The 14,092-nt window shown below is 40.4% G+C and overlaps 1 protein-coding gene across 2 annotated transcripts in view; it reads right to left on the reverse strand.

Annotated features, from left to right (window-relative positions):
- Nucleotides 1-14,092, reverse strand: part of mtus2a (microtubule associated tumor suppressor candidate 2a) — a 44,783-nt gene that overhangs the window by 14,933 nt on the left and 15,758 nt on the right. For both annotated transcript variants that reach the window (XM_020639826.2, XM_065962914.1), the window contains exon 4: nucleotides 11,210-11,455. In XM_020639826.2, coding sequence (XP_020495482.2) covers nucleotides 11,210-11,455 — 246 coding nt within the window. The remainder of the gene's footprint in view (nucleotides 1-11,209; nucleotides 11,456-14,092) is intronic.

The raw sequence follows: 14,092 nt of genomic DNA on the forward strand, positions 1-14,092 counted from the left end.
AGACTGCGGCTCTCAATCACCCTTTTGTTAGCTAGGAGGGACACACTAAATCTGCACACACTCACACACACCTGCCTCAGATAAATGTTTACACTGGGACGCTTCAACACTTCCCCGAGAGCACATGTACACATTCAAGAAGAAAAGACAATGCACACTCACACAGAAGCACGCTGTTCATTGCTCATCCTGGCCTATCATACAGCTGTAATCTATCAAATGACTAGTGGATTGTTTACACACTTGCAAAGACACACTCTCACACACTGCTCATCTCCTCATCCCCGATCAATAATGACACCACAGATTGCCTGCACTTCTCCACCGCCTTCATGTGACAAGTTGGGGATAAACAATTTAATGGAAAGCCGCCTGTATGAAGCCATGATTAAGCCATGTAGCAAGATGTTTTTCTCTCTGCGGACACAATTATGTGTACATTTCTATGGTAAAAAAAACAAAAAAACGGCTACTGTGGAAATTTAGATCTCAAGATTTTCTTTTGGTCTACATTGTCTTATGTTAGAGATAAATCCCTGAGGCGCTCAGGATTAGAATAGTAAGCTACCCTGCAGGCTGCCTCATATATTCAGAGGAGCAGCTTTAAGAGCGGTGCGAACTTTGTGGGTGACCGAAGAATTCCATCTCCCTTTACGTACAAACAGATGCAGGAAAATTGCCATTGAACACACTGCATTTTTAATCATTGGATTGTATAGGCATTGTTGTAAATATGGGGTGGGTAATCAGCTTTATATTGAAGCCTAACAAGCATTTCTGGTGCTCATACTGTTATGAAAGTCACCAGTGAGATAACTTCCAATTAGACAACCAAGGCATTCAACTTGTATACAAGTACAATATAAAACTATATTTCTGGCCTAAAGAGGCAAGGGAGAGTATTCAGATAACACTCAGGTCATATTCATGCAGTTTATGTCATTTTTATTACTTATGCTGTCAGAGTCTCATTATTGTTTTAATTTATTTAAAATAAAATGGTTGAAGGAGGGGTTTGGGGTTTGTTTGGTCTTTAGTGGTCTAATGTATGGAAGAAAGTATTTTGTAAATGCAAAGGAATGTATAGATGTTGCAGACTCAAAGATAGATGAGATTGGCCTATATTGACTGTGAGTGGGTTTTGTAGTGTAGACTAGTTGTTGTTTGGTCAGTGTCTGTCATTGAGAAATCACAGGAGCATATGTTTCTTAAGTATAATGTTGTCTGTTAACATAAATATTAGAGACCGACCGATTTATCAGCCAGCCGATATTATCGGCCCATATTAGCATATCCTATTCTCAAAACTATTCTCTGAAATTCCTCACAATCAATGCGATGTGTAATGTGTCACTTTCCCTTTTGTAAACTGATGAATGTCCAAAAACTAGTGTCATTTTTGGAAAAAAATGAAATGTCTCAAAAGGAAAACCTTACAGTGTTCGCTTTAGACAGTAAATCCCTCCAACATAAAAAAAAACGCCTGTATTTATGATTCCTCACTCCTGTGTTCACTGTGCTCATCATCTCATACAGGTGATGCATAAAACACTCCTAAAGCTTCCTTCATCATCCCAGAGGTCCTCCAGCAGTAAATTAGCAGGGTCGTTTACAATATTTCCTCCTCATTAACCAGTCAAGGGTAGGCCAGATATGATCTTAGACTGAGCACTGCACTGCTGTTAGTCACCTCTTTAACTTCTACTGTCAAAATAGTCACAATTCTGCTTTTAATGGATGAAAAATCCTCTTTGTTCATCTCACATGCTTTTGACTGAATCTTGTGTTGACACGGATCAATTGTGTCGTTGATATGAATGGTGGTTTGCTCATTAGTCATAGGTCAAGTATGTGCAGACAAATTCCCTCAACACAGAGAAGGGAGGAAGAGTAAATGATGACGGTTGGTAGTCAAGGATGCAGAACTGAGGACTGCGGTGAATGATAAAAAGGAGATCAAAATTCAGTGGCTCGGAGAAAGAGAGAAAGCGGATGTATTTCATTAACGGTAAGAGCTAGCTGATATGCATCACTGATTGGCAAAATGCCCGCTATGATGGATAGCAGAGCGTGAAGAGGATAGGAAGAGGGAAGGCAGACACTCGCTGTGTGAGATGAAGACGAAGCAAACAAAAAGGAAATGAAAAGAGCAAAGGGGAGTAAAAAGAGGGAGCCAGAGGTGAGCTTAGGTTATTATGAAGATAGATGAACATTTTTAAGATATTAAAAAGGGACCGTGAGCTGATGGAGAGGGCTAAGAACAAAAGACAGCAGGTTTTTCCAGCTCAGTGGGAGGCCATTTTATTGGAGAAGCCTGCAGCTCATATCAAAAGTAATGCCGGCAGAATGCTGCTGTCTCCCATTTCTCAATCATATACACGGACAGAAGAGGACATGGACAAAGCCAAAGATCAACCGGAACCACATGCATTCCCAGAGTTTTCCCTCTGTGTATATATTTAGTGACTTCTATGACCCATGGTTTCAAATGGTAGATTTTCCTTCCTGAGGTGTTTCGAATTGGTCTGATCTCATCAGCTCCGTCAGCACATTCACATTCTGCTAAAGAAACCCTCCTGCTGTCCTGAAGGAATTGATCCTGGCGTAGTCTGTCCAGGTTGATTACAGCACACGCGGCACACACCCAGGTGCACAGCTTGCAGTGCTGACGTGCCAAAGAAAATGCTCTTATTCTTCAAAAACATTAAGCCCCTGGGGAAATTACGGGATACCTTAAATAGTACTTTATACTTAGATAAACACAGAAAGAATAATAGCATCTGGTACCAGGATATTTCGAGGATAGTTAATAAGCTGGGTGGTGGATTTGATATGGAGGAAAGGGGAAGATATATTGTTCCTATCTCTTACTTTTCCGTTGATGTTTAATGAGCATATCTATGTTTATTTCAGCAGTGGATGATATAGAGCTGTTATTTGTGTGCAGGAATGATTTGGGAGTATTTAATTCTACTCCCAAACAAATATTGTATTATAAACTGTAATTTAAGTAATAGTATAAGTATGATAACCAAAACATGGTTCAGGCAGGAATAGAAAGAATCCGTACAACCCTTTGCAGAGGTATTGAACGATTTTCTTGCAGATGTTTTGCGAGGTGTCCTCTGTGATCAGGATGGCTCTCCTGATCGCAGAGTGGTCATACAGTTCAGAGAGGGTTGGTTGAGATGAAGTGGTTATTGAGGTTATGAGGCAGTTGTACCAGGATGAGATGTTATGTGACGTTGTTCAAGGTTTTTTTTTTTATTGGTACATTAGCATTGCAAAAAGCAGTACCGTATATGAACATGGTTGATAAATAATAAAAAATGGGTTTGAATTGAAAAGATAATTGTGTTTTGTAAAAGAAATTCAAAGCTGTCTCTTCAGCTGTCAGATAAATGATATGGGTAAAGAACAATATTTTCTCAGAAACATGTTGGAAAATAAAGCTTTGAAAAGTTAAAATATTTGTGAATGTCTTGCCAGTTGGAAGGATACCGTTTAGTTCAACATTAGTGATGACATATGACGGACCCAATTATATGAGACGATTCTTGAATAATTGAAATGAGTCTTGGGTGTTCAAGTGTTTAGGGATGCATCTATAAATTGAAGCCAATGGTTTTAGGACAGCGATGGTTAATTGGACTACATGCTCTCACAGACAGATGTCGGCTTCTTTCCTGCATTGTTCAATGTAGAAGACAGTGTGTGTAATTAAGCGTGACGATTGTAGTCATCACAGCCTGTCCTGCCTATTTATCGTTGCTTCCTGTCATTTGTTTGAAGCTGCTTTAAACTCTGTCACTCTTCATCCATCAGTCCTGGAGTACATGGACACTCTCTTCTCTGTAATATCACCTTTCCAGTGATCTTTCATAGTTGTGCTTTGTTCACAGTATCAGCCGACGTAATTTTGTCTGCATGAGAAATATGAAAATCTGTCTAAAAACCTAGAACACATTTTGCTTATTGTTTTGCAAACTGAGAAATTCTTTTGCTTCTGTTATTTAGTAATTCTTGAACCAAACAAGTCAATCAAGCTGCTCCCATCATCCCAATTTGATAAATTGTAGAATTTGTATTAGATTTAATGTAATTATATTATGTTAGTGCAACTTGATGTACCATAAAAACAAAACCATTCAGAACAGGTAACCTTAAATACAAACAAAGGAGACCATAAAAATACCTCAAGGTTAAAATATTGCCCTTCAGTCGCAAACAGTGAATCTCTCCTAAGCGCAACTATACAGCAACTCAAATAATAGATGCAGGAACTAGACACTTAATGTAGCAGACTCAGTTATTAGAGACCAGATATTGTGACCCTTAGATTTTGAGTTTTGATCAGTTGACTGTTCGTTTTCAAATAAATTCCAAACTGCTATTTTACTCGGGTGCAGAGTTTGAGATCTTATTACATGAAAATCAGTCGCAGACAGTTTCCTCTTCCTGGTAACAAAATCTCTGAAAATGCAAAGTAAACGAGTGCATCTGCAGTGTGTGAAAGTCAAGGTCAAAGCTGCATACATAAAGCACACAGTAATGACCGTGCAGAGACAATACTATGGGCTGTACACCGCGAGATAGATTAGATGATAACAGTGGAGCTGACAGCAGCATCCACAAGCCTCCTGTCCCCTGTCAGGACCAGGATGTCAGGAATTGAAAGGTTCAGTCCAAACAGAAGGATGCTGAACCACATATTTCTCCTCATATGGTCAATAAAAGAGCAACTCCCCTCCATCGTAGAGCTGAATTACTTGAATTGGTTAAATGGCATTATATGAAATTAGAATAGACTTCACTGGCTAAGGTGTTATTTTAAGACTCATTGTCTAGTCTCAATAGCATGTCTGGAGATATAGATTTTCTCCGGCTGAAGATGGTGCTGCCCTGAATCTGCTGAGCACAATAGTGAAGGATCCCTAACAAGGAAAGGCTCAGGGCAAGAACACAAGTTTCAGAAGGATTAAGCCAGATCAGGAATGAATGAGAAATGAACAATTAGCAGAAGTTCTAGGATTGAATAGATTGGAAGCAGAGGGACTTATGGATGACGCTGACCGTCTTTGAACCAGACGGTCAGGGTTCAAACCCCATCAAGAGTCAGAAACATTAGTGCTGATGTGTCCTTGAACGACACACTGGGATCAAGTTTTACATTAGGTAGGCTGCAGAAAAACTTAGCTTACTGCTGTACTTTCCATTTAGTATAGGCGCACTCACACTATGCAATCTGTAACGTGCCCAAGCACGTTTCAGCCCCAAAGTCTAGTTCGTTTGACTAGTGTGGAATGCTCATTTATGAGCTGCACAACGGTTTTCAGGTTATGGAAAAATTGTGCATGACCAACAAGGCTTTTGGCGTAACATTAAGCAGCAAATGTTTTACAAGAAGGGGCAAAGCCAACAAAACTTTTTTTTGAAAGATTGCAGTTTGTCACAGTTTACTAAGATAGCTAAATATATAACAATAACCATACCCCAGCAACACAGCTCGTTGAATATATTTTCCACTTCCCAATATAAGCGAGCAGAATCCTCATTTAGCATTATATTGTCCTTTCACTCATTTCTACCAAGAAAATAAAAGCACAGGAGTCATGTGAGTTTTCCAAGAGACAGCGACACTTAAAAAAAAAGGTCAGATTAAGTGAAAAGTGAATTAAAACTATAAGACTTAATATGACAAGCTGAATGCAGAGTTGTCTGGATTGAGAGTGTTAGGAAGAAGGCTGGGTGTTGCATGCTGTGGAATAAAAAGGAATTTATTTGCAAAGTAGACAGGGGATGAGAATTGCTCAGTAGGAGAGAGGTGATTGACAGTGACGCTGTCATGCAAATAAATGCAGCAAAATTGGATGATTTATGCTCTTTATACAGCATAATGAAGACTGAAAGGTTCTGATTATTGAGCGAGTCATAGTGCTTAGTAATTCACTTTTACTTATACTCGAGACAATTTAACACCTATGGGCACACATTTGTGGGAGTTGAAGTGTAAATCTTAATATGTATCACATTTTTTATGCTGTTTATACATTTCTGATGCTTTGGTCAGCCTGAACTATCATTTAAGCTCATAAACCGTTAACAGTGAGCTGGATACAAACATGTGGAGTTCATCAGTTAATGAACGAGACCATTGAGCCCGTCCTCACTGTCACAGCTCTGCAGCTTCTGTAAGCCTCTGCCATGTTAGTTTTTCTCCCCTCAGCCGCAGAATGGCAGCCATATCTAATTGGCCCATCTAATTTGCTGCTTTGCAAGCGTGCGTTTGAGTGTGTGTATATAGGTGTGTGTATGTCTGTGTGCGCACCATAGAAACCATCTGTTCACAGTGAGCTAGCATGAGTCACAGACCAGATCTGAGCCATGGCATCTGGGGTATGGCATCCACTCTGTCCTCCCTGCGCCAATCCCTCATCGCTCCTCTCTTTCCCCTCTTTTTTCCTTTTACATCCTCCCTTCCTCTTTCCCCGCTGCTCATTTCGTCTCATTGAATTTGCCTTTATCACTGCATCTCCCTTCAGCTCTCCATCACCCCGTCAGGTGTCAGCTCCTTTTTTCCATTCGTTCGATTTGATTTCCAACTTTATTTCATTATCACTCGATGGGAAGACGGATTGAGGCGATAATGCACTAATAATACAAAGTTTGTTTAAGCTATTGAGTTTCTGTCGTGGAAGTCGGCGTGGCTCAAAGCTACAGGCTTCATCAGCCTTTTCTTTTTGAATCCTTCTTGCAGCTATGTAATGGAGTCTGTCAATCACAGTGGAATTAACAAAGCAGCCCCCAAGGTTTCTTGCATGTTTCTTACACATGCCCTCTCTAATGGTTATGCATGCACTTACGCGCACACACACTCACACATTCCTGTAAAACCTTCGGGGATATCAGCGATCAGGCTAAAAGGAGGATTGGGTGAACGGACAATCAATGTTGTGTAGAGCACACCAAAGCCCCAAAGGTTCTATGTGCAAACACACACATACTTGTATGCTTACTTTTATGCAAACAGGCAATTCTAATCAATTAAGGCTATATTAGTTTATCTCAATGTCACCTTGGCTACCTTAATGTAAGAGTGTTGTACACGTTTCCATTTTTGGTCTTCAGGATCCATGATTTTCTCCCTTGCAAAATATCTGGAGGGTTTTTGAAGGCTGATGGTTTTCTATCACAGGGAATATAAATCACAATTTTAAATGTAGAGTACACCAAACAAAAATGTCTTACTTTATTTTACTTATTAGCATATTTCTCAAACGTCTGCCTCTGTTCCATATAGTGCAGTCAACACAACAAGCTGTCATCAGATTTTATTGGAGCTACTTTCATACCAGAGAAATAGCCCCTCAAAAAAAAAGCACTGGTATGAATGTCTATTCAGTGGATTAACCCAAGAAACTGGGACATGGTTTCTGGGAGGATATTGTGCTGTTGAATTTTTTAAAAACATTTTTTTCAGTGCTGTGCTCTCCACAAATAGAATTTTATTCATCACTGTGTTATTGGAATGCAGGCAGAAATCTCAGATACTGACTTCTCAAAAAATGGAAAATAAAACCATGACTAAGTAGGTTTCTTACAAGGCAAACGTGGAAAAAAGCACGTTTTGTGCCTGTCATTTTGGTGAGCTAACCCCACATTGTAATCATAAACTAATGCCTGTTCTTATAATTGCATATCCTCTCAAGTATTCCTTTTTTTCTTTGCCTCTCATTTCTCTTCTCCACAGACACACAATTGCACATGCACACATACTCCTGCATCTGCACAGCAGCCATTGATCAGAGCAGGTTAGCGAGCTATGACAGTGGGGAGTATAAACTCCTGGGATACTTCCACTAACCCACTTTACTTGAGCGCAGCAATCCTTTCCTCCCCATCGCTCTACTCCTTAATGATTTCTCCTATCCGTATCATCCAGAGCCCTCATGGAGTCTGCACTGCTTGCTGATCAATGACGAAAACGAGTAACTCAGCCCGCTTTTTCTTGTCTCTATTTCAGGAGGATGCTCTGCAGTTTTCAGTGGCTGCCCCAATATCTTTGACTGGAAGGTGTGTCTATACCACCCCCCAATCCGTCTCCTCTTTGATCTGTTTTGTTTCAGTGATGCAGAAGGAGCAAAGGTCATAAGGTAACTCAAATAATCATGATGTGTACATCTTTCATTCACCCTCACACACATAAACACAGACTCAACAGAGACACTCCCACAGGAATGAGAAAGCGCAGACCATTTATCATGCTCATGACTGCTGTTTAACTTTTCAAACCCCGTCAGTATTCAACAACAGATTGATTTGTTCAGTCACTCAAAAACACCCAATATTTCACGTTCTGCCTCAGGCTAGATTATGATCTCAAAATGCAATTATTTTTTGGGATTAAACTGATGCTGTCTGGAATTCAAATCAGGGAAAGGAGCTTCGTTTGAAAGAAAATGCCATCCCTAATTTTACTGCTCATCTTAAATGCCTCTAGGACAGACAACAACCCATCATTTTATAGCATCTAATTTGTAATCACTGAGTTCAGGGCTGTGACTAATTCTGTCTTTGTCCCGTTTCAAACCGTGTTGTTTTTGAAAAACGTAATCTGTAAATGCAAATGTATGATGGCCTAACCCAGGTCAAGAAAATACAAGAAGGAAAAAGTTTCAAAGTTTGGAAAAAACTTATGAGACTCTTCAGTGTTCCCAATGTTGTAGAGAAAGGTAAAAAAAAAATCAGACAATCCTCTGGTTAAAGCTCAACCACCAGGAGAGACAGATTGGGATCGTCAGTCAAGCCCACTTTAGTCTGGAAGGTTCAAATAGAGTGGAGGGTTCAAATGCCTCTCAGACAAAGGTCACAGGCACCACACAGAGTCAAATGTAAAATGTTCCTGCTCTGCCCTCCTGCCTCTTACACACATATATACAGTCACTCAGACAGACAAATGAACATCAAAGGCCCTTAATCTTCAGCCTCTCATGTCTATCATCCTTGATTCCATTTTGGTCTCCCCGTGAGCTGAGAAGCAGCAGGAAGAGAAACATTCTGCTGCAGGCGCTACTTTAAAAACTTCTTCTGCCAGGTGTTTCCGTGCTGTGGGAGTGAGTCGGAGTGTGTGTTTACAGCGGTACATTTCTAAAGCAGTCAAAAATGCCTAAAGAGGTATAAAGTTTATAGATTCATGGAATAAAACTGCACATTAATATTGGCATCTATTTAAATACCTAATATGCTAACAAGCAAGAGTTTAGGGCATGGTATTAAGTGCATATATATCTTAGTGGATGCAGTTACAGTCAGTAATAACTAAGCTGACTGGAGCAGGAGAGATTTTCCTCTTGCTTGAATCTCATTTTATGGTTTAATGATATTGATATTTGCGCTGTACTTCATAAATTAAGCTATTGGCCATCCAACAAGGGGAGGGGTAAATTCAATACTGTCAGTTATTTTGAGTTTGTCTGCAGCCACAATCTGTTCATAAAGATGCATGTATATGCTTGTGTTTTTACATTTTAACTTAGCAAATGTACTTCCCATACAACACACTTTGAGTGGTTGATTGCTTTATTGTCACTAAATGAAAGGTTAACAGATATGTTTAGTCACAAAAGAGTGAGAAAGCCCATCATGGTTTCTAGCAGCTCCAGTTGACACCCTAACATGGCCTGATCATCCCAACAAAACCCCCAAACATTCAGTTTAGTATCACGAAAGTCAAATCTTGTTTTCTAACAGTCATTAAAGCAAATGTCAAAAATCTGTAACACACTCACATTTTTACACACTTTGCTAATACACACAAAGCAAATTAGGGCACCATTCATGATTAAATGAAAGCCTTTTTCATAACATCTTAATTGAAACACAATTGAAACGAAATGTAAAATATATGTCTGTCTAGGCCTTCAAAAAACAGGCATGACAAGCTCTCTTTCAAACAAAAAGATTAATGCCACTTTTCTTAAAAGAACACACTGGAGACCCTCAGGGGAGTCCTCTTTTCCTCTTCAAAAGAAGCTTAAAAAGGTGCCTCCCCGCATTACCACACACTTTGAATTCAATTTCCACCAATGAGAGAGAGAGAGAGAGAGAAGAGAGGGATGGAAACAGTCCAAGTCCAAAAAGAGGGGGACGAGAGAAAGGAGTGATGACATAACAGGGGGCCTGATGTGCGTGAGAGCGGGGGTGCTTACGTCAACTGTAACTGGGAGAAGAAGAACCACCAGCGTTCTCTATGTAGGTCACATTAAAAACACATGCAGTTACCACCAATTCAGCCAACTAACAGACCAGCCTGCCAAGCAGCATTACAATTAGACTGTTATGTCCAACTCCATTTCTCTATGAGTGTCAAAATTAAAGTCTGTCAACACTTTCTTGTTATCTCTGCTAATGCTGACTGAATGTGCAGCACAGACCTAGTTTAGAGCCTGTTAAATTACTGATGAGTCCGGGGAGGGACATCCTGTGCTGTGTTTGTTTTACATACATTCAAGACGGAAAAATGTTACAGGCTATCAAACAGGGAGCCTTTCTAATTTTCAAAAGTCCCAACTAACACTTACTGAGTTTAATCTCACAGCTTTGCAACATTTCACCTCCCTTTAATCATTTTGCAGGTACATACTGTATTTAGCAGTCAGTAACAGTGTCACAATAGTCTGACCTCTAACCTTAATTCGATCAGAATAAGCTTTTATTAGTGCTTCTTTTCGAATCTATCGTGTATTCTCAGAAATTATGGAACAAACAGTTAAACTAATACCCAAATAATAACAACAGTATCATTGCGTTGCCAATTTTTATGGCTAGAAACGCGCCATTGTATTGTGGCCTTATGTGTCTCAGAAAATGTGCTGTGCAAGTCTGCTTGTTAGTTGTTTTTCACCTGCACCTTGCACGAGTTCGAGACTAACAGAGTGCAGAATAAATTATAGAGCAAGGTGGAGCTCAGGAAGATGGAGCAAACTGTAACATAATGAATGTGGGAGGGTTCTGTTTATGCAAACTGTATTCATGAAGGGGATTCATAGAAGGAGGCAATAAAGACTGTGTGATGATGATGATAATAGTGCACTCATGATGTGGTGATAAATGCGATGATGTGTGTGTGAAAGTTCTGGTGAGACACACATACTGATGCTGGAAAATGAAATGACAATGACGCCAACAGATCTGTGACGTGTGGACTTACGGTGAGCTGTCCTGCAGGGGTCGCTCTGTGTGCTGTCGGCCGAGTGAGCGGAGGTGGCAGAGGACACGCTGGAGCTCCTAACGAAGCCAAAAGCTGCCAAGCGACCGGCGGGGTGGCGGCTGGAGCTGAAGCCCGGGGGTCGCAGACCTGACTGGCTCGTTTTAGTAAGCGTGGACCTGGAGGTGGAAGGGTGTGGCTGAGCTGCTGCTGTGGCTGGAACAGGAGCATCATGGGTAAAAACATCATCTGTTCGGAAATACGAAGAAAAAAAGGATATTGTTTAATATTTAACAGGTTCGTGTACAGCGCTGCATGGACTGTGAGTGTTTGCGTAACTACTGTAAACTCATTAACCCCATCATACCAACAAAATGCAGCGAAATCAGCATGATGTGATGAATCATTTATCATCCTGTGTTGACTAAGCTCTCAGCGGGCACCAGGAAGTTTTCGGTGTTATGACTCCGACTGCTACAGCAAGCAAATATAATAACTGCACACACAACAAGCTGCTAACAGCTGCTTTGGCTCTGGCCTTGTTTTAACGGTGGGCATGCAGCCAGCACTTCAACGTCAACACAGCTAGGACGTTCACTGTGACACAAATAACTCAGGACATACAGTCGATGATAAATCTTTCCAATGCTTACACTGTGTTAGCTTGTATTTGAAGTTAATAATACGAAAGGTAAGCCCTCATTATTATATGCATTAAAGTGATTTGCAGCTATGGCTCTATTATCCAGTTTTCTGGACATTAAATGAGAAAATAAGGGTTTAATGAAAGGTAGAAAAGAGAAGCAAAGAGAAAGAAAAGGCAGGGAATCAAAGCTAGAAAAGAGGGGATAAAAAAGTAATCATAGCCCCATAGAGGCAGCTATTGTCGGCTAGCAATGGGTAGAAATCCCCCTCTCCGTAATCTAAAAGCAAAAAAAAACAGATGAACTGTGAAGGCATGAACAACGAAAGCTGCACACACACACACACACACACACACATTCACACAGTGTGCAAAATCCCCAGGACCCAGACCCATCTTGTCTACCCCTGCCTGCAGTAAAAGGTTTAGATCCTGGGCAGAAGAAAAGCATTATCCCCTGCTGGCTGCAGAGATAAGGTAGGCAGTCCTCCTTTTCTCTCTATTTAGCACAGCTGTGTTTCAGTGCATGCTACAGGGTAAGCACCACACCAACACAAAAGAAATACAAAACTCTGAGAAGGAGAACAAGAGCTCTGCTGCTGGAGCAAAACAAAGAGGGAGAGGAGTCTCCTGTGTAAGTCCCCTCCAGGTACAACTTAGCTGTTCACACTTATTACCTCTTTCCTCCCTCCCCAACAATATCTGCCTTTGCGCCATGCAGTCGTTTTTTTTTTTGATTGGAGCTCGCCTCTCTTGAGTGAGAAGGTCGGGAGAACTCAGGATCATTAAAGATAAATGTCCTCATTTCCATCCTGCCCCCAACCCTTTTCCAATCACTTCCTCTGAGAGACCCGGAAGAGAAGTGAGCCTGACAAACATCCACTTTAGCCTAGATATCACGGACCTCTGCTCATGAAAAAGGGAAATGGAATTATTCATATGGCTCTGACTGTCCTTTCTATTTATGTTTCACTCTCTGTTATTTTAGCCTTGAAGTAACTTTTTTAAAAGTCTAATTCTTTTGTGTTCCTCATTTATCACTTCCCTATTTTACAAATTGCACCTGCAATGCAAAATGCCCTCTATATAATAAAGTGGCACTCGAAAAGGACCTAAATAGGAAAGCGTGACTTTGAAAATGCATCATACATCATTGAACCATGGATATTTTTTTGGTCATACACTTACCGTAGTTTCCCTTCAGCTATTGGAAATATTAGAATAAAACCACTTAACTTTGCCTGCAGGTCTGAAACACTGCATTCAGTTTCCGAACAACCCTTGCAAAACCTAACAACGTAAACATCCACAGGCTTTCATCCGAAGACCAGGCATCCTGACTGGAAATTAATTATGTAAACTAGGCTGAGAAAAGTCAATGGGACAGGCGACTCAAATGAGCACTGTAATGACCAGCCGATTTTAATTGCAGCCCAAGGTGAGCTGCTACAGCCTGCATGGATTTCCTCCACAAAGCATTAAATTGCAGGTTATTAAATGTGATACTGGAGTGTGTTGCAATCTCTGCAGAACTAGTCAAGATGAGTGCCTCAATATGCAGAAGTTTCAGTGCTTTATCAAACGTCCTGTACTGTAGGTGGATGAACCTCATTATCATGGTAACGCAGATATTCAAACCTACACAGTAATTATGTGAGTAGTTAGAGTTCTGCTCTACAATACTGAGCAGTATAATTACTGTGATATGTGTACACAAGATAGAGATTTCCCTCCACGAAAGCTTTTACAATTAACAGTGATGAAAAAGAGGAAATAAAGTGCTTATTGGCACATTACAAAGGGTTACAGCTCAGATTCCCCCAGGAGAGGGATAAAAAAAACAACCACAGAAAAAACAAAAAACATTTAATTATGAAGCTTATACACACAAGAGCAGACACCTGTACACAATGCTGACTAATGCTGTATATGCAGTTTATTCAGAATTTTAACTTGTGTTTATCCATGCAGTATGAAGGGCAGCAGGCAGGAGGGATGATTCCAGCAGGAAGATACTGACATAACTTAAACGTTAATTGCTTTTCACTTCAAAGCTTGTAATACCCTGGAGGGCCATGCAGCACTGAGACAACATACATATGTATTAATAGGAATTATGATAAAGAAGCTTGGCACATCATAACACTAGGCTGGATCAATTCTGTACGTGCGTTTTTTGGGTTATGTGTGAGAGGGCAGATCAAATATGCATGGTTGTGATAAATGGCATGGCTTTCCAGCTG

The sequence above is a fragment of the Labrus bergylta genome, chromosome 14 (genome assembly GCF_963930695.1).
Source record: "Labrus bergylta chromosome 14, fLabBer1.1, whole genome shotgun sequence".
Lineage (NCBI taxonomy): Eukaryota > Metazoa > Chordata > Actinopteri > Labriformes > Labridae > Labrus > Labrus bergylta.